The following is a 27,173-nucleotide window of genomic DNA, read 5'->3' on the forward strand; positions in this document are numbered from 1 at the left end:
AATTACAGAGGGATCTTATTTTTGTCTTGATTCATCATGGTCACAGAATGACTTTGTCTGGTGTCTCCTGGATGTCAGGGGCTGTTTTTCTCATTCTCAATTCTTTAAGTATTTCTAATATATTTTCATATTTCCTATATCACAATCTTGTATAGTTATCTCAATTTTTTGATACTTTGAGGTTTATTATTTTATATTTTGTGATTTACTGGGGCTATTGCTTATAATGTTTTATAAACAAAATGACTTCTATCTTATGTTTATTATAAAAAATATAATAGCATTTTAGAATATCATTCCATTACATCTTGAGGCTCAATTTCTGAAAGGTTATATTATTCATTTTCTTGCTTAGGTCAGATTTTCCAAACTTTTTAGACTTATAAATCTTCTTTTCATACATTTCATAGAAACTTTTATCATACACCTCATAGGATTTGGTTTTATTGTTTATCATTTTCTCTGGTATATAAAAAAAAGTTGAAGTTAATACATATCTTAGTACAGTATATATTACTTTATATAAATTTTATTTTAAGAAAGTCTTTGTTTACACTAATTTTGACTTTTTAAATTTATGAAGTCATTATGCCATTTACTTTAACTTAATATGTAGAAAGCTCAATTTTTTAAATCAATTTTAGAATTTATTGTTTGCAGTTTAATAATAAAACATTTAAGTATATGCTATGCCTTCAAAAGTAATATGCATTGCTTTCATGATCTGATATTTGAAATTTTGTTTCCTGTTAAAACTACTAGCTGGCTTATTTTTGTTGTTTTTTTGTGTTCTGTTATAAAATTTCTAGGGAAATGATTAGGTCTCAAGAAGCTATGTAGGAGTAACTTATAACTACCATTATATTTTCTGTTTTTACCACTGTGTTTTGGAGTTACTGAAACATCTTTATTAACAGTATAAGAATTTTCACCAGAGAAATACTAATGGATTTCAAGAAAATCATCTTAAGGCACATTCCTGTGAAATATTATTTGAACGTTGGCCTATTTTTATCCTTTCTGGGTTTTTTTTAACTAATGGTAGATTAAATTTAACAAAATATAACTACAAATAAAACTCAGAATCATAGTAAAAACCATCAGCACAGCTAGCAGTATTTAGCTGAATGACTGAGTGTTGAATATGATCATCTAATAATCATTTTCTGTTCTCAAATCCTTTTCTTTTGAAATGAAGAATGTATATTTTGTTAATTGTCTTATTTATTGATTTATAAATCAGTATCAACTATATTTAATGATGTGAATCTCTAGAATACCTTTTTGAACTGCAGAGAGTTCATAGATCACCAATTTAAAATACTGACGTAAGTCAGAAAATTGGATTTGATAGAAAGAAATTTGAAGCCAAATTTGTGGCCACATTTTTCAAGTGCAAAAAACTGAATGGCATATACACTGTTTGTTAAAGTTATCACATTTCATCCTTTATTTCATCTTCATTTTCAATCCCATTTTTCTTTTGTTCCAATGTTCTCATTTATTTTTATGTTGTTTCATATATACTTACGTATTTTCTCAGTATACTCTTTGGAATGAGGTAGATTTCATTGGTAAATGTTTATATTGAAGTAGAGTTCATTTTTCAATTTTTTTCAATGTAGAAAACCTGTATTCAGGTTTGGAAAAATTGGTATTCTAAATAAAGTTGTATAATGTAGTATGATTATACTTTATTGTATTAACATTAATCTTTATTTGGAGCAAGGTAAAATTAATGTTAGAATTACAAAAATGATTGTTCTAATGTTTTCCAGCTGCTAATAGGTTATGAAAATGGTACTGTAGTATTCTGGGACTTGAAATCTAAAAGAGCAGAACTGAGAGTTTATTATGATGAGGTAAGTGATTTCTACTGGAATATTTGAAAAGAGTATTGTGATTTTATGCCTGTTTTCTACATTTAAGCCTTGTATGTTACCAGTATTTTTATCATTGGAAAACTGCCTAGTTCTGATCCAGTGCCTCACACTGCCTGTTGGTATTTGCACGAGTTCCACCTCTGGGTTGTTCTCCTGAGTGGAAATTTTGCCTTGACGGATTATTTTTAAGCCTTTTTTGGGCATTTACATATGTTGGTGTCTATTACCTATCTTTTTCTTTCCTTTAGGCTCTATGTTTGTTTCTTTCTTTTTTTTTTGTGGTACACGGTCCTCTCACTGTTGTGGCCTCTCCCGTTGCGGAGCACAGGCTCCAGACGCGCAGGCTCAGCGGCCACGGCTCATGGGCCCAGCCACTCCGCGGCATGTGGGATCCTCCCGGACTGGGGCACGAACCCGTGTCCCCTGCATCGGCAGGCGGACTCTCAACCACTGCGCCACCAGGGAAGCCCTATGCTTATTTCTTAACCTTTTTGTCCTTAAGGTCTCTAAAGATACTATTCACATCTTTAGAAAATTGTTTTTCTGTGGCAGAAAGTTTAAGTAGTCAGTTTGAAAGGCCTTATCTTCTAATACTTGCCTTCTTACAGTAAAGAGAGATTTTTAAAATAGTAATACTTAATAATAAAAGTCAGATCTTGAAGTACATTTTATCGTACAGAATTGAGATTTTAGGTTTTCATGTAGAGAAAACAATGAACTCTTATCAAGGATAGTCTGTTAATTGATACTTCGGTTGTTCGAAGATTGATTCTAGGCTATTATTTCCTTCTTAAGAAGAAGCTAATGTGAAAAGAGTGAGGCTAGGGGCAAAAGGTGAGAAAGGGAAATTATATCTTGTAGCTGTGGAAATAAAGGGGATCATCTAGGCTCTCAATTAAACTAAAAATTGTTACAGTGATGAGAGATAGGAAAATACAGGTCAAAAATCAGTGTTTAGAATTACCCAGGCTTAAATGGGAAGAGTGCCAAAGAATTTAAGACAACACTAAGATAAATAGAGAAATAAATTTGAAAGGAAAACACATTTTTTTAGAACAGTTTCTTTTTATGCCCTCTTCCATCCCCTTATAAAAGTAAAATTTAAATTTTGGTGCTTAAAGGTACAAGCCTTCGGCTATCGCATAACCCCCAACCCCCATTCATTTCTTAGTGGTTCTGGAAAACTAAGATTTTATGATATATACAAGATTATTGTCATGGTGATAAAGAATTCAGAAGTAAATGATATAACAGCTGGGTAATTTGGTCATGATTAGTGAACAGTACTCTGGCAAGCAATGTCATACAATTATGCTCTTTATGATCAACTTACGAGGCACCTTGAATCATAAGGCAAGAAGGTCCTAGAGAGCTAAGCTAGGGTTTTCCTTTTGTTAAATACATAAAATACAAAGATGAGTATGAAGATCACTTCCTCTCTTAAGACTAGCAGTTAGGGCTTCCTAACTGGATGCCCGGGTCCGGGAAGATCCCACATGCTGCAGAGCGGCTAGGCCCGTGAGCCATGGCCACTGAGCTTGTGTGTCCAGAGCCTGTGCTCCACAACGGGAGAGGCCACAACAGTGAGAGGCCCGCGTACTGCAAAAAAAAAAAAAAAAAAAAAGACTAGCAGTTAGATAAGAGTCCAAATACCATCTGTGTATTTAGCCAGTTGGAACTAGAGTGGAGCAGCTGAAATGGAAATCCAGATGAGAATGCTCAATCAGCTAGTTTTCCTGTGGCCTTAAAAAGTGTGGAAGGAAGATTTCTAACTTTAAAAAGTAAGTGAAAGTAATTTTGCAATGAAATGTTTAAATAAAGATTAACAATGTTTAAGTCAGTAGAATACTACACTTTATACTTAGAATTATATGAATATATATAAAATTGATTTACTTTAATGCATAATTATATATCCTATCATTTTAATAAAGATAGTTGTATACTTCATGTTATTACCAAACTTTTCAAACTTTCCTCATCACTTTACGTCTCATATTTTGAAATCATCTGTCCTGAAATGGTTTCTCATAAGTCACCAATGATCAGTGACCCCTTCCTTAGTCTTTTAAGTTCCTCACTAAACCTGTGACTTTACATCAGTCCTTCCTTCTTAAAATGGTTTCTTCCCTTGTTTGTGTTTTTCCACCTCATTTTTCACCCCTCCTTTCTCCATCACTGGTTCTTTCCTTAACTCTCCTTTACATTATAGATACTCTTCAGGATTCTACGTCTTCACCCTCTCTTCATTTCTCCTTCAGTTTACATTTATGTTCATATCCCCTCCCACCATTTCAAATATTACCTATATTATGCTGATAAATTAAAAATTCATATATCTTTAACTCTTACCTCTCTCCTGAGATCTAGATCCAAATATCTAATAATCTATAAGTCCAGATGAATATTCCATTGGCACTGAATTTATATTTACAGGTCTGAACCTCTTTTTCAGTTTTTCAATTTTGATTTAGTTATTTTAATTTATAACCCTCAGAGTCATATTTGACCCTTTTTTGTTCTTCATATATCATATGCAATCACTTTTGTGGTCTTCTTGATCCAATTTTTATATTGTCTCTGATTTATTTCTTCTCCTTTTTCATTCCCACATTCAGCATCCTAGTTGAGGATGTTATCTTTTGCCTGGAAGACTTACAGTAGCCTTTTAACTAATCATGTTTCCTCAGATATCTTACCTTTTCAATGTATCTTTCACTAACAAGATTATCATTTTAAGACATAGCAGATCAGGTAATTCTCTACCTCAAAACCTTTGAATGGCTTCCAGTTGTCAACAGTACAAAGTCTTATTCCTTGACAGGAGGTTTAAGGCCCTGGTGCTTTTTCCCTTGAATTTAATTTACTGCATCCTTCTACACACTTCTACACTTCAGACATGTTACTCACTGTCTCCTAAACATACCATTTACTTCCTACCTCCAGGCCTTTGCTTCTGCTAATACCTTATCATGAACTCCCTTCTTTCCTCTTATGCATATCAAAATTCTATTATTTAGCTACTGTAAAGCTATTTGGACTATCTAACTAGCCACTTGATAAATAACCACTGATGAATTCAGAGTTTTGTTTTGGAAATCCAAGATCATTTTCAGAAATAACCATATGAATTTTACTTCCACATTAGCTGTGAAATTTTTGTTTCATTACATCAATATTTCTTAAATAATCTCTGAGAGAGAAATCTCTCAGAGTCTGACATGAGGATAACTTTTTAATTCCTTACTAACTGCTGTTTTTCCTTTTTTCAGATTGTTACCTAGCTTTTTGGGTTTCCTTTGTCTTTTTCGTTTACAAGAAATTCAGTCACAGCCACTGAGTTTATTTTCCATATTGTTCTTCATTAAAATTTGTTTTCTTTAATTAGTTGTATTATATTTGGTTTTTCAGCAAATGCTTAAGGTCCTTTTTAAAGAAAAGAGTGGGGTATAATCAAATAAATAGAAATTGAATTTTTACCCATTAAGTCAGTTCAAATTCCAGGTGTTCAATCTCTTCAATGATGGGCTATTTGACATCCTATTCTTTAATAACAAGTTGGTTTTACATGCCTACTCTTCTGTACAATAAATGTACTTCTTTTATAGTACTTATCTTGGTTTTATGTTATATATATCATTTTTATATCTGTCTTTTCCAGTAGACAGAAATGCAGTGGGATAGAAAGAAAGGTTAGGGCTGGGGCTCTGTGCCTACCATTTATAGCAAAGTAGTCTGAGAGAACTTTAAATTGACTAAGGTTCATCCAGGTTAACATGTAGAGGAGGCAAGAAGTGACATTTCCCTTTAGTCACATAAAAGAGAAGAAATACGCAGAGGAGAAGACAAAGAAGAGCGTTTTTTCCCTCTCACTGCCTCTGCTGAACCCTGGCAATAAAGAAGTCTTCTCTGCCCAGTAATAAAGACCAGGGTGAGAGAAAACATAAGTCCAGTGTGTCATGGTATCTTTTGCAATTAACCAAATCTTACTTATCTTGAGGTCCACTCATATACTATTTCATTTCTGATATGTCTAATGACTGCTCTAGTCATCATTTATTTATAACTCTAACAATACTTATTGTTTGGAAATATGTGTGTGTGTGTGTGTATATATGTATAAGTTTGGTATAAAATAAATATATACATAACTTAGTTTTATAAATATAGATTAAAAAACTAAACGTTAAAAGTTCCAAACAATAAGTAGTATTAATATTGGTATAAATGTTTCCTACCTCGCAGTTGTTTAAGTTCTTTTAAGGAAAGGATCATGCTGTCTGTATATACATCTGTTCAACTTTTATGCCTACTAGAGTTTCTTTCATTCTGCTTATTAGCACATTACCCAAGTTCCATATATACTTTATTAATTTTGAAAGAATACCAAGAGTGTGGAAATATTTGATAACATTAATTACTTATTCATTTAACAGATATTTTGAGTACCTACTTTATGCAAGACACTGTGCAACCACTGGGAATAAAACAAATTAGGAAAATGTAATGATCACTTTTTAATTTTATTTAATTCACATCTACAGAATGAATCTGTAAATACAAAAATTTTAAACTCTTCTTGCTTTAAGTCAAATTAAATAGTATATGTTAGAGTTAATATAGTCCAATGATTCCAAATATGGGTTTTGTAGTCAGACACTGGCTTTGAGTGGTGTAACCTGAGCAAGTATCTCAATCTTTCTAGGCCTATTTCACCACGTGTAATTTGGAAAAACATAATATCTGTTTTGTAGGATTAAATGAGATAATGTACATAAACTGCTTACCCTGGGGTCTGTCATGTAGTAAGCCCTCAAATTGCAACTCTTATGTAAACTACCTTTTAAGTTGGCTATTTTAAGTGGAACTAGGCTTCTACCTCACCAGAGATTATTTTCTGATAACCTTGCTTTTACTTCTGTGTAATAATTTTCAAAGAAGCATTAAAGGGTACGGGGAGGACCTAGAATTTACAACAAAAAGTTCTGGGATCTAACAATACTATGAAATTTACTTAACTTTTCTTTATCTTAGGAGGTGAGTTTTTGTAGCCTTCTATAAGCCTATAGAAGGTTGAAACCAAAGGTAGTATGACCTAGGTCAGAAAAATTACATATGTTTCCTAAGTGTTATTGCTATAATAATTCTGTGTTAAAATATTTTTCCTTTGGAATATAGAATGATATATCAACTTTTCCCCTCCTCTACTTGTTTTTAATTGTTATTTCATTAGGCTATTCATTCAATTGATTGGCATCATGAGGGCAAACAATTCATGTGCAGCCATTCAGATGGTAGCTTGACTTTATGGAACCTGAAAAGCCCAAGTCGTCCTTTCCAGACCACAATTCCACATGGTAAGATGTATGCTTTCAAAAGAAATCAACTCTGGACATTCAGTGCCGTTACTTGAAGTAGGAAAGTTGGTATCATTATCACTAGAAAGAGGTAATAGCACATAGCTTCTGATTCTAAATACCCCTTTATACCTCCTTCAGATCCCTACATTATGACCCGAAGTTTCTATACTTCCCTTCCTCCTATCTATTAACTTTCCTACATTGTAAGTGATACCTATTCAATTTTGATACCAAAAATTGAATAACTGATGGTTGATGTACCTGAAGCAGAGGAGATAATATAGGATATTTGACGAATTTTAAGGGGTAAGGAGCTAGTGAGAGAATGGCACTTTATAGATCTGACTCTTGGACCTAATTTCTATACTGCTTTAGAGTCTGTTGTTTTCTAAATTCTCCCATTTATTTCCATTTCTGCCATTTGATTCCACTAAATTATGACTACATGGTTTTTATCGTAGGTTGTATTTATCTTATATTCCTCATTGAAAGGAGATATTTAGGATTTATGTTGGATCTGTCTAACTAGGCAGAATAAAAATTTCAAATGTATGAATATTTTTTATTCAGAGGCCATATTATTTTCCCTAATATTGGTGATGATCTGAGTTTTGTGTTTATCTCTTACCATTGGTTGGTTGTAAGAATAAAGAGGTCAAAACCTAGAGGTTAATGAAATACATTCTATTTCATAGTTTCTGAGTGTTTATTATAGTTTCACATTGAGAAAATAGTGGTATGTTTTTATAGTGGGTGAAATCAAAAGATGGAACTATTCCAGCTTGGGTTGGTTTGCCATTTTTTGTACCACAGTTGCATGTTCCACCACAAAAGATTAAATTATTGCAACATTTACCTTAGCAGTTTACTTAGCGATTGCGTTACATTTAAAAACTTACTTAGAGATGCTTTATTTATTTATTTATTTAAATAGAAGTACAGTTGATATATTATTTATATCAGTTTCAGGTGTTAACATAGTTTTTCAATATTTTTCAATATTTTTATAGATTACACTCCAGTTAAAGTTTTTACAAAATAATGGCTATAATTCCCTGTGCTGTACAATATTCCTTATTGCTTATTTATTGTATACATATAAATAAATGTATATGTATCTCTTAATCTCATACCCCTAATTTGCCCCTCCCCCCTTCCGTCTCTACTCTGGTAACCACTAGTTTGTTCTCTATATCTATGAGTCTGTTTCTGCTTTGTTTTTGTTTTATTTTTTGGTTCCACGTATAAGTGATAACATAGAGTATTTGTCTTTCTTTGAATTATTTAACTTAGCATAGTACTCTATGCTATTCTGCCATCCCTGTTGTTGCAAATGGCAGAATTTCATTCTTTTACATGGCTGAGTAATATCCATTATATAGATGTGAGATATACACACACACACACACACACACACATATATGATCTGAGTCAAATTTGAAATTCTCATTTTTACTTGTACTGTTTAAATCTTCACTGTTTTTTATTATTGGTTGATTTTTCAATTCTTAGAGAAGTAAGTTAAAATATGTGTTATGAATATTTTCCTTGTACTTCTATTTATTTTTGTTTTTATACTCTAAAAATCAAATAGCTAAATGTGGCTGATATCGTTTATCAGATATTCTGTGATTTAACTGGTGTTTGACTAGGAATCAATTTCTGAGAAAGCGGTATTAAAATTTAATGATTATAGAATTGTCTACTTTTCACTTTAATTCTGTACTTTTTTGTTTCATGTATTTTAAGGTTTTATTGTTAGGTAGCTATCATGTCTCCTGTAGAGAACATACAGTTGGGTCTTGCTTTTTTATTCAGTCTTACATAATTTAGTTGGAGTGTTTAGTCCATTAATATTAAATATAATTACTGATGGGACTGGATTTAGGTATACCAGTTTATTTTTTGTTGTTGTTGGTCCTATCATTTTTTGTTCCTTTTATCTCCCCTTTTTGCCTTCTTTTGGATTATTTGAAAGTTTTTATTATGATTCCATTTGAATTTACATGTAGGCAATTTATCTTCACATATTCTTTTTAATCTGTTGCTCTAGGGATTACAATATATTGTACTTCCTTAACTTTCCATATTCTATTAGGGTTAATTGTAACACTTTACATAAAATGTAGAAATTTCACTACCACATATATTTATTTATCTTCACCCATTGTCCTTCATGCAACAGTTATCATATGTATTACATCTAAATACAATGTTACAATTTTTGCTTTCAATACTCTTTAAGTATTTTTTTATTGATGTATAGTTAACGTACAATGTTTTGTTAGTTTCAGGTGTACAGTGTAGTGATTCAGTTATTTTTATTTTCATATTATATTCCAGTATAGGTTATTACAAGATACTGAATATAATTCACTGTTTGATACAGTAAATCCTTGTTGCTTATCTATTTTATGTATAGTAGTTTATATCTGTTAATCCAATACATGTAATTTGTCCCTCCCAACCTCCCTCCCCTTTGGTAACCATAGATTTGTTTTTTATATTTATAAGTCTGTTTCTGTTTTGTATATAGATTAATTTTTAGATTCCACATATAAGTGATATCATATAGTATTTGTCTTTCTCTGTCTGACTTACTTCACTAAGTATAATATTCTCTAGGTCCATCCATGTTGCTTCAAATGACAATATTTCATTCTTTTTTATGGATGAGTAATATTCCATTGTATTTATATACCACATCTTCTTTATCGATTCATCTGTTGGTGGACATTTAGGTTGTTTCCATGTCTTGGCTATTGTAAATAGTGCTGCTATGAACATTGCAGCGCATGTATCTTTTCAAATTAGAGTTTTCATTTTTTTTCTGGATATATACCCAGGAGTGGGATTGTTGGATCATATGGGTAGCTCTATTTTTAGTTTTTTGAAGAACCTCCATACTATTTTCCATAATGGCTGCACCAATTTATATTCCTTCCAACAACATACAAGGGTTCCCTTTCCTCCGCATCCTCTCCAGCATATATTATTTGTAGACATTTTGATGATAACCATTCTAACCAGTGTGAGGTGATAACTCATTGTGATTTTGACTTGCATTTCTCTAATAATTAGCAATGTTGAGCATCTTTTCATGTGCCTGTTAGCTATATGTATGTCTTCCTTGGAAAAATGTCTATTTAGGTTTTTGCCCATGTTTTGATTGGGGTTTTTTTTTGATATTGAGTTATATGAGCTGCCTGTATATATTGGATATTAACCCCTTGTCAGTTGCATCATTTACAAACATTTTCTCCCATTTTGTAGGTTGTCTTTTTATTTTGTTGATGGTTTCCTTTACTCTGTAAAAGCTTTTAAGTTTGATTAAGTGCCATTTGTTTATTTCTGCTTGGATTTCTTTTGCCTTGGGAGACTGATCTAAGATAATATTGCTACGATTTATATCAGAGAATATTTTGCCTATGTTCTGTTCTGGGAGTTTTATGGTGTCAAGTCTTGTATTTAAGTCTTTAAACCATTTTGAGTTTATATTTGTATCTGGTGTGAGGAAGTGTTCAAATTTCATTGATTTATATGTAGCTGTCCAGCTTTCCAAGCACCCCTTGCTGAAGAGACTATTTTTTCTCCATTGTATATTCTTGCCTCCTTTCTTGTAGATTAATTGACCATAAGTTGTGGGTTTATTTCTGGGCTCTCTGTCCTGTTCCATTGATCTATGTGCCTTTTTTAGTGTGTGCAAGTACCACATTGTTTTGATGACTGTAGCTTTTTCTGAAGTCTGTAAGGGTTATACCTCCAGCTTTGTACTTTTTCCTCAGAATTGCTTTGACAATTCTGGGCCTTTTGTGGTTCCATATAAATTTTAGGATTGATCTAGTTCTGTGAAAAATGTCATGGATATTTTGATAAAGATTGCACTAAATCTGTAGTTTGCTTTGGGTAGTATGGCCGTTTTTAACAATATTAATTCTTCCAATCCAAGAGCATGGAATATATATTTTTTTAAATCACTTTTAGTTTCATTTATCAAAGTTTTATAGTTTTCAGTGTAAGGTCTTTCACCTCCTTGGTTAAGTTTATCCCTAGGTATTTTATATTTTTGATGCAATTTTAAACAGGATTTTTCTTTTATTTTCTCTTTCTGACATTTCAGTGTTAATATAAAGAAATACAACAGATTTATGTATATTAATCTTGTATTCTGCTACCTTGCTGACTTCTTTTATTAGTTCTGATAGTTTCTGTGTGGAAACTTTAGGGTTGTCTACATACAGTACCATGTCATCTTCATAGAGTGACAGTTTTACCACTTCCTTTCCAGTTTCTTATTGCTGTGGTTAGGTTAGGACTTCCAATACTATGTTAAATAGAAGTGGTGAGAGTGAACATCCTTGTCTTGCTCCTGAGTTTAGCAGGAAGTCTGTCAGCTTTTCACTGTTGAGTATTATATTGGCTCTGTGTTTGGTGTAAATGGCCTTTATTATGTTGAGATATGTTCCTTATACCCACTTTTATGAGAGTTTTTATTATGAATGGATGTTGAATTTTGCCAAATGCTTTTTCTGTGTCTGTTGAGATTATGATGTGATTTTTATTTTTTCTTTTGTTAATGTGGTGTATCACATTGATTGGTTTGTGAATATTGAACAATCCTCATGACCCTGGAATAAAACAAACTTGATCATGGTGTATGATCCTTTTTATGTATTGTTGGATTTGATTTGCTAATATTTTCGTGGGGATTTTTGCATCTATATTCATCAGAGATATTGGCCTGTAATTTTCTTTTCTTTCTTTCTTTTTTTTTTTAGTATTTGTTTGGTTTTGGTATCAGGGTGATGGTGGCCCTATAGAATGAATTAGAGAGTGTTCTATTCTCTTCAGTTTTTTGGAATAGTTGGAAAAGGATAGGAATAAGTTATTCTTTGTATGTTTGGTAGATTTCCCCAGTGAATCTGTCCAGTCCTGGACTTCTATTTGTAGGGAATTTTTTTTTTTTAAGATTTATTCATTATTTATTTATTTATTTTTGGTTGCATCGGGTCTTAGTTGCAGCACTCGGGACCTTCATTGAGGCATGTGGGCTCTTCATCATGGTGCATGGGCCTGTCTCTTGTTGCTGCATGTGGGTTTCTCTCTAGTTGTGGCGTGTAGGTTTTCTCTCTCTAGTTGTGGTGCGCAGGCTCCAGGGCGAGTGGGCTCTGTAGTTTGCAGCACGTGGGCTCTCTCGTTGAGGTACATGAGCTCAGTAGTTGTGACACACAGGCTTAGTTGCCCCATGGCATGTGGGATCTTAGTTCCTTGACCAGGGAGCAAACCCCTGTCCCCTGCATTGTAAGGTGGATTCTTTGCCACTGGACCACCAGGGAAGTCCCTAATTTTTTTTTTTTTTATTTATTACAGATTCTATTTTACTTCTAGTGATTGGTCTGTCCACATTATCTGTTTCTTCTTGACTAAGTTTTGGCAGGCTGTATGTTTCTAGAAACTCGTCCATTTTTTCCAAGTTGTCTAGTTTTTGGCATATAATAGTTGTTCATAGTATTTTCTTATGATGTTTTGTATTTCTGTGCTATCAGTTATTATTTCTCCTCTTTCCTTTCTTATTTTGTTTATTTGGGTCCTCTTTCTTTTCTTCTTTGTGACCTTGGCTAGTGAATTGTCGATTTTGTTTATCTTTCAAAAAAAACGGCTCTTGGTTTCATTGCTCTTTTCTGTTATTTTTTAAATATTTATTTCTTCTCTGATCTTTATTATTTCTTTCTTTCTGATAACTTTAGGCTTTTTTGTTCTTTTTTTCTAATTCTTTAAGGTGGTCACTTAGGCTGTTTGAGATTTTTCTTGTTTCTTGACGAAGAGCTGTATCAGTATAAACTGCCCTCTTAGAAATGCTTTTGCTGCATCCCATAGATTTTGTAAGGTTCTGTATTCATTGCTATTTGTCTTGAGGTATTTTCTGATTTCTTCTTTGATTTCATCATTGACCGATTGGTTTTTTTAGTAGCATGTTGTTTCGTCTCCATATGTTTCTTATTTTTCCATTTTTCTTTGTATTGTTTATTTCTAGTTTCATACTGTTGTGGTCAGAAAAGATGCTTGAAATAATTTCTGTCCTCTTAAATTTGTTGAAACTTTGTTTTGTGAGCTAATATGTGCTCTATCCTAGAGAGTGTTCCATAAATACTTGAAAATAATGTGTTTTCTATTTTTTTTTGGATGTAGTGTCCTGTAGATATAAACTAAGTCCACCTGGTCTCTTGTGTCATTTAGGACCTGTATTGCTTTATTGATTTTCTCTCTGCATGATCTGTCCATTGATGTCAGTCGGGTGTTAACTTCTCCTATTATTATTGTATTCCTGTAAATTTCTCCCTTTATGTCTCTTAGTATTTGTTTTATATATTTAGGTGTGCCTGTATTGTATGCTTATATGTTGATGTGTGTAATATCCTCTTCTTATGTTGATTCTGTTATCATTATGTAATTCCCTTCTTTGTCTTTGTTATAGACTTTGTTTTAAAGTCTATTTTGCCTGATATGAGTATTGCTACCATCTCTTTCTTCTCATTTCCATTTGCATGAAATATCATTTTCCATCCCCTCACTTTCAGTCTCTGTCTTTAGCCCTGAAGTGAATCTCTAGTAGGCAGCATATGGTAGGCTCTTGTGTTATTTATTTTTTATCAACTCTGCCACTCCATGTGTTTTGATCAGAGAATTTATTCCATGTATTGATAGGTATGTATTTATTGTCATTTTATTCCTTGATTTCAAGTTGATTTTGTAATTTTTCTTTGTTTATTCTTTTTTTTTTAACATCTTTATTGGGGTATAATTGCTTTACAATGGTGTGTTAGTTTCTGCTTTATAACAAAGTGAATCAGTCATACATATACATATGTTCCCATATCTCTTCCCTCTTGCGTCTCCCTCCCTCCAACCCTCCCTATCCCACCCCTCCAGGCAGTCACAAAGCACCGAGCCGATCGATATCCCTGTGCCATGCGGCTGCTTCCCACTAGCTATCTACCTTACTATGTTTGTTAGTGTGTATATGTCCATGACTCTCTCTCGCCCTGTCGCAGCTCACCTTTCCCCCTCCCCATATCCTCAAGTCCATTCTCCAGTAGGTCTGTGTCTTTATTCCTGTCTTACCCCTAGGTTCTTCATGACATTTTTTTTTCTTAAATTCCATATATATGTGTTAGCATACGGTATTTGTCTTTTTCTTTCTGACTTACTTCACTCTGTATGACCAATGCTAGGTCTATCCACCTCATTACAAATAGCTCAATTTCGTTTCTTTTTACGGCTGAGTAATATTCCATTGTATATATGTGCCACATCTTCTTTATCCATTCATCCGATGATGGGCACTTAGGTTGTTTCCATCTCCGGGCTATTGTAAATAGAGCTGCAATGAACATTTTGGTACATGACTCTTTTTGAATTTTGGTTTTCTCAGGGTATATGCCCAGTAGTAGGATTGCTGGGTCATATGGTAGTTCTATTTGTAGTTTTTTAAGGAACCTCCATACTGTTCTCCATAGTGGCTGAACCAATTCACATTCCCACCAGCAGTGCAAGAGTGTTCCCTTTTCTCCACACCCTCTCCAGCATTTATTGTTTCTAGATTTTTTGATGATGGCCATTCTGACTGGTGTGAGATGATATCTCATTGTAGTTTTGATTTGCATTTCTCTAATGATTAATGATGTTGAGCATTCTTTCATTTGTTTCTTGGCAGTCTGTATACCTTCTTTGGAGAAATGTCTATTTAGGTCTTCTGCCCATTTTTGGATTGGGTTGTTTGTTTTTTTGTTATTGAGCTGCATGAGCTGTTTGTAAATTTTGGAGATGAATCCTTTGTCAGTTGCTTCATTTGCAAATATTTTCTCCCATTCTGAGGGTTGTCTTTTGGTCTTGTTTATGGTTACCTTTGCTGTGCAAAAGCTTTGAAGTTTCATTAGGTCCCATTTGTTTATTTTTGTTTTTATTTCTATTTCTCTGGGAGGTGGGTCAAAAAGGATCTTGTTGTGATTTATGTCATAGAGTGTTCTGCCTATGTTTTCCTCTAAGAGTTTGATAGTTTCTGGCCTTACACTTAGGTCTTTAATCCATTTTGAGCTTATTTTTGTGTATGGTGTTAGGGAGTGATCTAATCTCATAATTTTACGTGTACCTGTCCAGTTTTCCCAGCACCACTTATTGAAGAGGCTGTCCTTTCTCCACTGTACATTCCTGCCTCCTTTAACAAAGATAAGGTGACCATATGTGCGTGGGTTTATCTCTGGGCTTTCTATCCTGTTCCATTGATCTATATTTCTGTTTTTGTGCCAGTACCATATTCTCTTAATTACTATAGCTTTGTAGTATAGTCTGAAGTCAGGGAGCCTGATTCCTCCAGCTCCGTTTTTCGTTCTCAAGATTGCTTTGGCTATTCGGGGTCTTTTGTGTTTCCATACAAATTGTGAAATTTTTTGTCCTAGTTCTGTGAAAAATGCCAGTGGTAGTTTGATAGGGATTGCATTGAATCTGTAGATTGCTTTGGGCTGTAGAGTCATTTTCACAATGTTGATTCTTCCAGTCCAAGAACATGGTATCTCTCTCCATCTATTTGTATTATCTTTAATTTCTTTCATCAGTGTCTTATAATTTTCTGCATACAGGTGTTTTATCTCCTTAGGTAGGTTTAATCCTAGATATTTTATTCTTTTTGTTTCAATGGTAAATGGGAGTGTTTTCTTCATTTCAATTTCAGATTTTTCATCATTAGTGTATAGGAGTGCCAGAGATTTCTGTGCATTAATTTTGTATCCTGCTACTTTACCAAATTCATTGATTTGCTCTAGTAGTTTTCTAGTAGCATCTTTAGGATTCTCTATGTATAGTATCATGTCATCTGCAAACAGTGACAGCTTTACTTCTTTTTTTCTGATTTGGATTCCTTTTATTTCCTTTTCTTCTCTGATTGCTGTTCCTAAAACTTCCAAAACTATGTTGAATAAGAGTGGTGAGAGTGGGCGACCTTGTCTTTTTCCTGATCTTAGTGGAAATCCTTTTAGTTTTTCACCATTGAGGACAATGTTGGCTGTGTGTTTGTCATAGTCATATATGGCCTTTATTATGTTGGGGAAAGTTCCCTGTATGTCTACTCTCTGCAGGGTTTTTATCATAAATGGGTGTTGAATTTTGTCGAAAGCTTTCTCTGCATCTATTGAGATGATCATATGGTTTTTCTCCTTCAGTTTGTTAATATGGTGTATCACATTGATTGATTTGCATATATTGAAGAATCCTTGCATTCCTGGAATAAGCCCCACTTGATCATGGTGTATGATGCTTTTAATGTGCTTTTGGGTTATGTTTGCTAGTATCTTGTTGAGGATTTTTGCATCTATGTTCATCAGTGATATTGGCCTGTAGTTTTCTTTCTTTCTGACATCCTTGTCTGGTTTTGGTATCAGGGTGATGGTGGCCTCGTAGAATGAGTTTGGGAGTGTTCCTCCCTCTGCTATATTTTGGAAGAGTTTGAGAAGGATAGGTGTTAGCTCTTCTCTAAATGTAGATAGAATTCGCCTGTGAAGCCATCTGGTCCTGGGCTTTTGTTTGTTGGAAGATTTTTAATCACAGTTTCAATTTTAGTGCTTGTGATTGGTCTGTTCATATTTTCTATTTCTTCCTGATTCAGTCTTGGAAGGTTGTGCTTTTCTAAGAATTTGTCTATTTCTTCCAGGTTGTCCTTTTTATTGGCATATAGTTGCTTGTTGTAATCTCTCATGATCCTTTGTATTTCTGAAGTGTCAGTTGTTACTTCTCCTTTTTCATTTTTAGTTCTATTGATTTGAGTCTTCTCCCTTTTTTTCTTGATGAGTCTGGCTAATGGTTTATCAATTTTGTTTATCTTCTCAAAGAACCAGCTTTTAGTTTTATTGACCTTTGCTATCGTTTCCTTCATTTCTTTTTCATTTATTTCTGATCTGATCTTTATGATTTCTTTCCTTCTGCTAACTTTGGAGTTCTTTTGTTCTTCTTTCTCTAATTGCTTTAGGTGCAAGGTTAGGTTGTTTATTCGAGATGTTTCCTGTTTCTTAAGGTGGGATTGTATTGCTATAAACTTCCCTCTTAGAACTGCTTTTGCTGCATCCCATAGGTTTGGGTCGTCGTGTCTCCATTGTCGTTTGTTTCCAGGTATTTTTTGATTTCCTCTTTGATTTCATCAGTGATCACTTCGTTATTAAGTAGTATATTGTTTAGCCTCCATGTGTTTGTATTTTTTACAGATCTTTTCCTCTAATTGATATCTAGTCTCATAGCGTTATGGTCAGAAAAGATACTTGATACAATTTCAATTTTCTTAAATTTATCAAGGCTTTATTTGTGACACAAGATCTGATCTATCCTGGAGAATGTTCCATGAGCACTTGAGAAAAATGTGTATTCTGTTGTTTTTGGATCGAATGTCCTCTAAATATCCATTAAGTCCATCTTGTTTAATGTATCATTTAAAGTTTGTGTTTCCTTATGTATTTTCACTTTGGATGATCTGTCCGTTGGTGAAAGTGGGGTGTTAAAGTCCCCTACTATGAATGTGTTACTGTCGATTTCCCCTTTTATGGCTGTTAGTATTTGCCTTATGTATTGAGGTGCTCCTATGTTGGGTGCATAAATATTTATAATTGTTATATCATCTTCTTGGATTGATCCCTTGGTCATAATTTAGTGTCGTTCTTTGTGTCTTCTAATAGTCTTTATTTTAAACTCTATTTTGTCTGATATGAGAATTGCTACTCCAGCTTTGTTTTGGTTTCCATTTGCATGGCATATCTTTTTCCATCCCCTCACTTTCAGCCTATTTGTGTCTCTAGGTCTGAAGTGGGTCTCTTGTAGACAGCATATATATGGGTCTTGTTTTTGTATCTATTCAGCCCATCTGTGTCTTTTGGTGGGAGCATTTAATCCATTTACATTTAATGTAATTATCGATATGTATGGTCCTATTCCGATTTTCTTAATTGTTTTGGGTTTGTTATTGTAGGTCTTTCCCTTCTCTTGTGTTTCTTGCCTAGAGCAGGTCCTATAGCATTTGTTATAAAGCTGATTTGGTGGTGCTGAACTCTCTCAGCTTTTGCTTGTCTGTAAAGGTTTTAATTTCTCCATCAAATCTGAATGAGATCCTTGCTGGGTAGAGTAATCTTGGTTGTAGGTTTTTCTCCTTCATCACTTCAAATATGTCCTGCCAGTCCCTTCTGGCTTGCAGAGTTTCTGCTGAAAGATCAGCTGTTAACCTTATTGGGATTCTGTTGTGTGTTATTTTTCCCTTGCTGCTTTTAATATGTTTTCTTTGTATTTAATTTTTGACCGTTTGATTAACATGTGTCTTGGCGTGTTTCTCCTTGGATTTATCCTGTATGGGACTCTCTGTGCTTCCTTGACTTGATTAACTATTTCCTTTCCCATATTAGGGAAGTTTTCAACTATAATCTCTTCAAATATTTTCTCAGTCCCTTTCTTTTTCTCTTCTTCTTCTGGAACCCCTATAATTCGATTGTTGGTGTGTTTAATATTGTCCCAGAGGTCTCTGAGACTGTCCTTAGTTCTTTTCATTCTTTTTTCTTTATTCTGCTCTGCAGTAGTTATTTCCACTATTTTATCTTCCAGGTCACTTATCTGTTCTTCTGTCTGAGTTATTCTGCTATTGATCCCATCTAGAGTATTTTTAATTTCATTTATTGTGTTGTTCATCATTGCTTGCTTCATCTTTAGTTCTTCTAGGTCCTTGTTAAATGTGTCTTACATTTTGTCTATTCTATTTCCAAGATTTTGGATCATGTTTACTATCATTATTCTGAATTGTTTTTCAGGTAGACTGCCTAATTCCTCTTCATTTGTTAGGTCTGGTGGGTTTTTATCTTGCTTCTTTATCTGCTGTGTGTTTTTCTGTCTTCTCATTTTGCTTATCTTACTGTGTTTGGGGTCTCCTTTTTGCAGGCTGCAGGTTCGTAGTTCCTGTTGTTTTTGGTGTCTTTCCCCAGTGGCTAAAGTTGTTTCAGTCGGTTGTGTAGGCTTCCTGGTGGAGGGGACTAGTGCCTGTGTTGTGGTGGATGAGGCTGGATCTTGTCTTTCTGGTGGGCAAGTCCACATCTGGTGGTGTGTTTTGGGGTGTCTGTGGACTTATGATTTTAGGCAGCCTCTCTGCTAATGGGTGGGGTTGTGTTCCTGTCTTGCTAGTTGTTTGGCATAGGGTGTCCAGCACTGTAGCTTGCTGGTCGTTGAGTGAAGCTGGGTGCTGGTGTTGAGATGGAGATCTCTGGGAGATTTTCACCATTTGATATTACGTGGAGCTGGGAGGTGTCTTGTGGACCAGTGACCTGAAGTTCGCTCTCCCACCTCAGGGGCACAGCACTGACTCCTGGCTGCAGCACCAAGAGCCTTTCATCCACATGGCTCAGAATAAAAGGGAGAAAAAGTAGAAAGAAAGAAAGAAGGAAAGAAGGAAAGAAAGGAAGGAAGGAGGGAAGGAAGAAAGGAGGGAAGGAGGGAAGGAAGGAAGCAAGAAAGGAAGGAAAGAAAGAGGAAAGAGGATAAAATAAAATAAGATAAAATAAAATAAAGTTATTAAAATAAAAATAATTATTAAGAAAAAATTTTTAAAAAGAAAAAAAAACAGATAGATAGAACCCTAGGACAGATGGTGACAGCAAAACTATAGAGACAAAATCTCACACGGAAGCATACACATACACACTCACAAAAAGAGGAAAAGGGGAAAAAATAGTCAGTCTTGCTCTCAAAGTCCACCTCCTCAATATGGGATGATTCGTTGTCTATTCATGCATTCCACAGATGCAGGGTACATCAAGTTGATTGTGGAGCTTTAATCCGCTGCTTCTGAGGCTGCTGGGAGAGATTTCCCTTTCTGTTCTTTGTTCGCACAGCTCCCGGGGTTCAGCTTTGGATTTGGCCCTGCCTCTGCGTGTAGGTCGCCGGAGGGCATCTGTTCTTTGGTCAGACAGGACGGGGTTAAAGGAGCAGCTGCTTCGGGGACTCTGGCTCACTCAGGTCAGGGGGAGGGAGGGGTGCGGATGCGGGACGAGCTTGCGGCGGCAGAGGCCGGCGTGACGTTGCACCAGCTGGCGGCATGCCGTGCGTCTCCCATGGAAATTGTCCCTGGATCACAGGACCCTGGTAGTGGCGGGCTGCAGAGGTTCCCAGGAGGGGAGGTGGGGATAGTGACCTGTGCTCGCACACAGGCTTCTTGGTGGCAGCAGCAGCAGCCTTAGCATCTCATGCCCGTCTCTGGGGTCCGCGCTGTTAGCTTCGGCTCGTGCCCGTCTCTGGAGCTCCTTTAAGCAGCGCTCTTAATCCCCTCTCCTCGCGCACCAGGAAACAGAGAGGGAAGAAAAAGTCTCTTGCCTCTCTGGCAGGTCCAGACTTTTCCCCGGACTCCCTCCCGGCTAGCCGTGGTGCACTAACCCCTGCAGGCGGTGTTCACTCCGCCAACCCCAGTCCTTTCCCTGGGATCCTGCCGAAGCCGGAACCTCAGCTCCCAGCCCCGGCAGGTGAGCAGACAAGACTCTCGGGCTGGTGAGTGCCAGTTGGCACCAATCCTCTGTGTGGGAATCTCTCCACTTTGCCCTTCGCACCCCTGTTGCTGTGCTTTCCTCCGTGGCCCCGAAGCTTCCCCCTCCGCCACCTGCTGTCTCCGCCCGCGAAGGGGCTTCCTAGTGTGTGAAAACTTTTCCTCCTTCACAGCTTCCTCCCACTGGTGCAGGTCCCGTCCCTATTCTTTTGTCTCTGTTTATGCTTTTTTCTTTTGCCCTACCCAGGTACGTGGGGAATTTCTTGCCTTTTGAGAGGTCTGAGGTCTTTTGCCATTGTTCAGTAGGTGTTCTGTAGTAGTTGTTCCACATGTAGATGTATTTCTGGTGTATCTGTGGGGAGCAAGGTGATCTCTGCATCTTACTCTTCCGCCATCTTCCCGATTCCCCCCACTCTGTGGTTTTGATTGGCATTTCCCTAATGAGTAAAGATGTTGAGCGTCTGTTCATGTGCTTGTTGCCTGTTTCTGTGTATTTTTTGGAGAAATGTCTATTCAGTTGCTTTGCCCATTTACAAACTGAAGGTTTTTTTTTTTTAAATTATGGAGTTGTAACAGTTCACTGTACATTCTGAATACATATCTCGTATTAAATATATGATTTGAAAATATTTTCTCCTGTTCTGTATGTTGTCTTTTCTCTTTCTTAATGGTGCCCTTTAAGCACAAAACTTTTAATTTTGATAAAGCTCATTTTATCTGCTTTTGATTTTATTGTTTATGCCTTTAGTATAGTATCTAAGAAATAATTGCCTAACCTAAGGTCACAAAGATTTATTCCTGTTTTCCTCTAACAGTATATATATATATATATATATATTTTTTTTTTTGCCATACGTGGGCCTCTCACTGTTGGGGCCTCTCCCGTTGCGGAGCACGGGCTCCGGACGCGCAGGCTCAGTGGCCATGGCTCACGGGCCCAGCCACTCCGCGGCATGTGGGATCTTCCTGGATCAGGGCACGAACCCGTGTCCCCTGCATCGGCAGGCGGACTCTGAACCACTGCACCACCAGGGAAGCCCTAACAGTATATAATTTTAGCTCTTATATTTAGGTCTGTGATCCATTTTGAGCTAGTTTTTATGAATGGTGTAAGGAAGAGGTTCAGTATCGTTCTTTTGCATGAGGGTATTTTATTGTTCCAGCATCATTTGTGAAAAAGATTATTTACCCATTGAATTTTGTTGGCACCCTTTTTGAAAATTAATTTGCAAATAATGTAAGAGTTTATTTTTGTATTCTCAGTTCCATTCCATTAATCTGTATGCCAGCACCACACTGTCTTGATTACTGTAGTTTTTTGGTAGGTTTTGGAATCAACAAATACAAATACTCCAAATGCAAACTTGAACGTTTGCTCCAAAGGCTCCATGGAGTAGAATGGAGGGGAGTAGGTAAAACCTAGAGGCCTACTCAAGGTGAATAGTCTAATAAGAAACACTTGTGTAAAGCCTGTACTCAAGGTGGTTGTACAGTTAGTGAAACTAGTTAACAAGAAGTAAGTTCTACCTTTCAAAAATGCACAAAAGTAAAACTTGATTGCCTGCATCAAAACTAGTGCTTATTAGGAAGGGAGATAAAAGTAACCTGAGAACTGCCAACCAGAAACCTGCTTTAAAAATGCCATTGTGCACTGCAAATTTATATTACCTGTTCTCAGAAGGAGAATTTAATTTTATTAATTTATTCAAGTTTAGAATTTTTAGGATGTAAGAAACCATTGGTCATTTTGTAAATCATCTCTATGCCTAATAATGCTTGTTGTCTTAAAACATTTTGTCTGATAAGAAATACGGCTGTACTAGCTTTCCTTTGAACAGTAGTTGCCTGATATATATAGTTTTTTTTGTTATTATATGATTCTTTATTCATGTAGTCAACAAGCACAATAAAATTCCTGTTTTTCATGTTCATGTATTGTTTTATTAATTTTCCTATTGAACAAACTATTTGATTTTTATTTTATAATAATTTTTTATACAGCAGGTTCTTATTAGTTATCTATTTTATACATATTAGTGTATATATGTCAATCTGAATCTCCCAATTCATCCCACCACCACCATCCCACTCCCGCTTTATCCCCTTGGTGTCCATATGTTTGTTCTCTACATCTGTGTCTCTATTTCTGCCGTGCAATCCAGTTCATCTGTACCATTTCTCTAGATTCCACATATATGCATTAATATACAATATTTGTTTTTATCTTCCTGACTTACTTCATTTTGTATGACAGTCTCTAGTTCCATCCATGTCTCTACAAATGACCCAGTTTTGTTCCTTTTTATGGCTGAGTAATATTCCATTTTATATATGTACCACATCTTCTTTATCCATTCATCACTTGATCGGAATTTTGGTTGCTTCCATGACCTGGCTATTGTAAATAGTGCTGGGGTTCATGTTCGTTTTGAATTGTGGTTTTCTCAGGGTCTATGCCCAGCAGTGGGATTGCTGGGTCATATGGCAATTCTATTTTAAGTTTTTTTTTGTTTTTTTTTTTTGGTACATGGGCCTCTCACTGTTGTGGCCTCTCCTGTTGAGGAGCACAGGCTCAGCGGCTATGGCTCACAGTCCCAGCCGCTCCACGGCATGTGGGATCTTTCTGGACTGTGGCACAAACCCGTGTCCCCTGCATCAGCAGGCGGACTCTCAACCACTGTGCCACCAGGGAAGCCCTATTTTTAGTTTTTTAAGGAACCTCCATACTGTTCTCCATAGTGGCTGTATCAATTTACATTCCTACCAACAGTGCAAGAGGGTTCCCTTTTCTTCACACTCTCTCCAGCATTTGGTTTTTGTAGATTTTCTGATGATGCCAATTCTAACTGGTGTGAGGTGGTACCTCATTGTAGTTTTGATTTGCATTTCTCTAATAATTAGTGATGTTGAGCAGCTTTTCATGTGCCTCTTGGCCATCTGTATGTCTTCTTTGGAGAAATGTCTATTTAGGTCTTCTGCCCATTTTTTGATTGGGTTGTTTGTTTTTTTAATATTGAGCTGCATGAGCTGTTTATATATTTTGGAGGTCAATCCTTTGTCCACTGATTCATTTGCAAATATTTTCTCCCATTCTGAAGGCTGTCTTTTTGTCTTGTTTATAGTTTCATTTGCTGTGCAAAAGCTTTTAAGTTTCATTAGGGCCCATTTGTTTATTTTTGTTTTTATTTGCAGTACTCTTGGAGGTGGGTCAAAAAGATTTTGCTGTATTTTATATCAAAGAGTGTTCTTCCTATGTTTTCCTCTAAGAGTTTTATAGTGTCTGGTCTTACATTTAGGTCTTTAATCCACTTTGAGTTTATTTTTCTGTATGGTGTTAAGGAGTGTTCTAATTTCATTCTTTTGCATATAACTCTCCAGTTTTCCCAGCACCACTTATTGACGAGACTGTCTTTTCTCCACTGTATATCCTTGCCTTCTTTGTTGTAGATTAGTTGACCATAGGGGTGTGGGTTTATCTCTGGGCTTTCTATCCTGTTCCATTGATCTATACTTCACTTTTTGTGCCAGTACCATATTGTCTTGATGACTGTAGCTTTGTAGTATAGTCTGAGATCAGGAGTCTGATTACTCCAGCTCCAGTTTTCTTTCTCAAGATTACTTTGGCTACTTGTGGTCTTTTGTATCTCCATACAAATTTTAAGATTTTTTGTTCTAGTTCTGTAAAAAATACCATTGGTAATTTGTTAGGGATTGAATTGAATCTGTAGATTGCTGTGTGTAGTATAGTCATTTTCACAATATTGATTCTTCCAATTCAAGAACATAGTATATCTCTCCAGCTGTTTGTGTCATCTTTGATTTCTTTCATCAATGTCGTATAGTTTTCTGAGTACAGGTCTTTTACCTTCTTAGGTAGGTTTATTCCTAGGTATTTTATTCTTTTTGTTGCAATGGTGAATGGGATTGTTTCCTTAATTTCCTTTCTGATTTTTCATTGTTAGTGTATAAGAATGCAAGAGATTTCTGTGCGTTAATTTTGTATCCTGCAACTTTACCAAATTCATTGAATAGCTCTAGTAGTTTTCTGGTGGCATCTTTAGGATTCTCTATCTATAGTATCATGTCATCTGCAAACAGTGACGGTTTTACTTCTTGTTGTCCAATTTGTATTCCTTTTATTTCTTTTTCTTCTCTGATTGCCATGGCTAGGACATCCTAAACTATGTTGAATCATAGTGGACATCCTTCTCTTGTTCCTGATCTTAGAGGAAATGGTTTCAGTTTTTCACCATTGAGAATAATGACCTTTATTATGTTGAGGTAGTATCTTCTGTGCCCACTTTCTGGAGAGTTTTTATATAAATAGTGGTGAATTTTGTCAAAAGCATTTTCTGCATCTGTTGAGATGATCATATGGTTTTTATTCTTCAGTTTGTTAATATGATGTAATCACAGTGATTGATTTGCATATTTTGAAGAATTCTTGCATCTGTGGGATAAATCCTACTTGATCATGGTGTATGATCCTTTTAATGTGTTGTTGGATTCTGTTTGCTAGTATTTTGTTGAGGATTTTTGCATCTATATTCCTCAGTGATATTGGTCTGTAATTTTCTTTTTTTGTAGTATCTTTGTCTGGTTTTGGTGTCAGGGTGATGGTGACCTTGTAGAATGAGTTCAGGATGTTCCTTCCTCTGCAAGTTTTTGGAAGAGTTTGAGAAGGCTGGGTGTTAGCTCTTCTCTGAATGTTTGATAGAATTCACCTGTGAAGCCCTCTGATCCTGAACTTTGTTGGAAAATTTTTAATTCCAGTTTCAATTTCATTACTTGTGATTGGTCTGTTCATATTTTCTATTTCTTCCTGGTTAAGTCTTGGAAGGTTATACCTTTCTAAGTATTTGTCCGTTTCTTCCAGGTTGTCCAATTTATTGGCATAGAGTTGCTTGTAGCAGTCGCTTATGATTCTTTTGTATTTCTACAGTTTCCGTTGTAACTTCTCCTTTTTCCTAATTTTATTGATTTGAGTTCTCTTCCTCTTTTTCTTGATGAGTCTGGCTAAAGGCTTATCAATTTTATTTATCTTCTCAAGAATCAGCTTTTTGTTTTATTGATCTTTCCTATTGTTTTCTTTGTTTCTATTTCATTTATTTCTGCTCTGATCTTTATGGTTTCTTTCCTTCTACTAACTTTGGGTTTTGTTTGTTCTTCTTTCTCTAGTTCCTTTAGGTGTAAGGTTAGATTGTTTATTTGAGATGTTTATTGTTTCTTGAGGTAGGATTGTATTGCTATAAACTTCCCCCTTAGAACTGCTTTTGCTGCATTCCATAGGTTTTGGGTCATCGTGTTTTCATTGTCATTTGTTTCTAGGTATTTTTTGATTTCCTGTTTGATTTCTTCAGTGATGTCTCGGTTATTTAGTAGCATATTGTTCAGCCTCCACGTGTTTGTTTTTTTACAGTTTTTTCCCCCTGTATTTGATAGCTAGTCTCATAGCGTTGTGGTTGGAAAAGATACTTGATACAATTTCAATTTTCTTAAATTTACCAAGGCTTAATTTGTGACCCAAGATATGATCTATCCTGGAGAATGTTCAATGAACACTTGAGAAGGAAGTGTATTCTGTTGTTTTTGGATGGAATGTCCTATAAATATCAATTAAGTCCATGTTGTTTAATGTGTCATTTAAAGCTTGTGTTTCCTTGTTTATTTTTATTTTGGATGATCTGTCCATTGGTGAAAGTGGGGTGTTAAAGTCCCCCAATATTATTGTGTTACTGTTGATTTTCCCTTTTACAGCTGTTAACATTTGCCTTATGTATTGAGGTGCTCATATGATGGGTGCGTATATATTTATAATTGGTATATCTTCTTCTTGGATTGATCCTTTGATCATTATGTAGTGCCCTTCCTTGTCTCTTGTAACATTCTTTATATTTAAAGTCTATTTTATTTGATATAAGTATTGCTACTCTAGCTTTCTTTTGATTTCCATTTTCATGGAATATCTTCTTCCATCCCCTCACTTTCAGTCTGATTGTGTCCCTAGGTCTGAAGTGGGTCTCTTGTAGACAGCATATATATGGGTCTTATATTAGTATCCATTCAGCAAGTCTTTTTTTTTCATTGGAGTATTTAGTCCATTCACATTTAAGATAATTTTCAATATTTATGTTCCTGTTACCATTTTCTTAATTGTTTTGGGTTTGTTTTTGTAGGTCCTTTTCTTCTCTTGTGTTTCCCCCTTAGAGAAGTTCCCTTAGCACTTGCTGTAGAGCTGGTTTGGTGGTGCTGAATTCTCTTAGCTTTTGCTTGTCTGTAAAGCTTTTGATTTCTCCATCTAATCTGAATGAGATCCTTGCCAGGTAGAGTAATCTTGGTTTTAGGTTCTTCCCTTTCATCAGTTTAAGTATATCATGTACT

At 35.4% G+C, this 27,173-nt stretch overlaps 1 protein-coding gene across 2 annotated transcripts in view; it reads left to right on the forward strand.

The window, feature by feature from the left end:
- STXBP5L (syntaxin binding protein 5L) overlaps window positions 1-27,173 on the forward strand; it is a 362,740-nt gene that overhangs the window by 146,638 nt on the left and 188,929 nt on the right. For both annotated transcript variants that reach the window (XM_027105973.1, XM_027105977.1), the window contains exons 8-9: window positions 1,779-1,862; window positions 7,117-7,240. In XM_027105973.1, the coding sequence (XP_026961774.1) occupies window positions 1,779-1,862; window positions 7,117-7,240 (208 nt within the window). The remainder of the gene's footprint in view (window positions 1-1,778; window positions 1,863-7,116; window positions 7,241-27,173) is intronic.

This window comes from Aethalodelphis obliquidens, unplaced genomic scaffold, assembly GCF_003676395.1.
Source record: "Aethalodelphis obliquidens isolate GAN/ISIS:26980383/991018 unplaced genomic scaffold, ASM367639v1 scaffold1, whole genome shotgun sequence".
NCBI classification, from domain to species: Eukaryota; Metazoa; Chordata; class Mammalia; order Artiodactyla; family Delphinidae; genus Aethalodelphis; species Aethalodelphis obliquidens.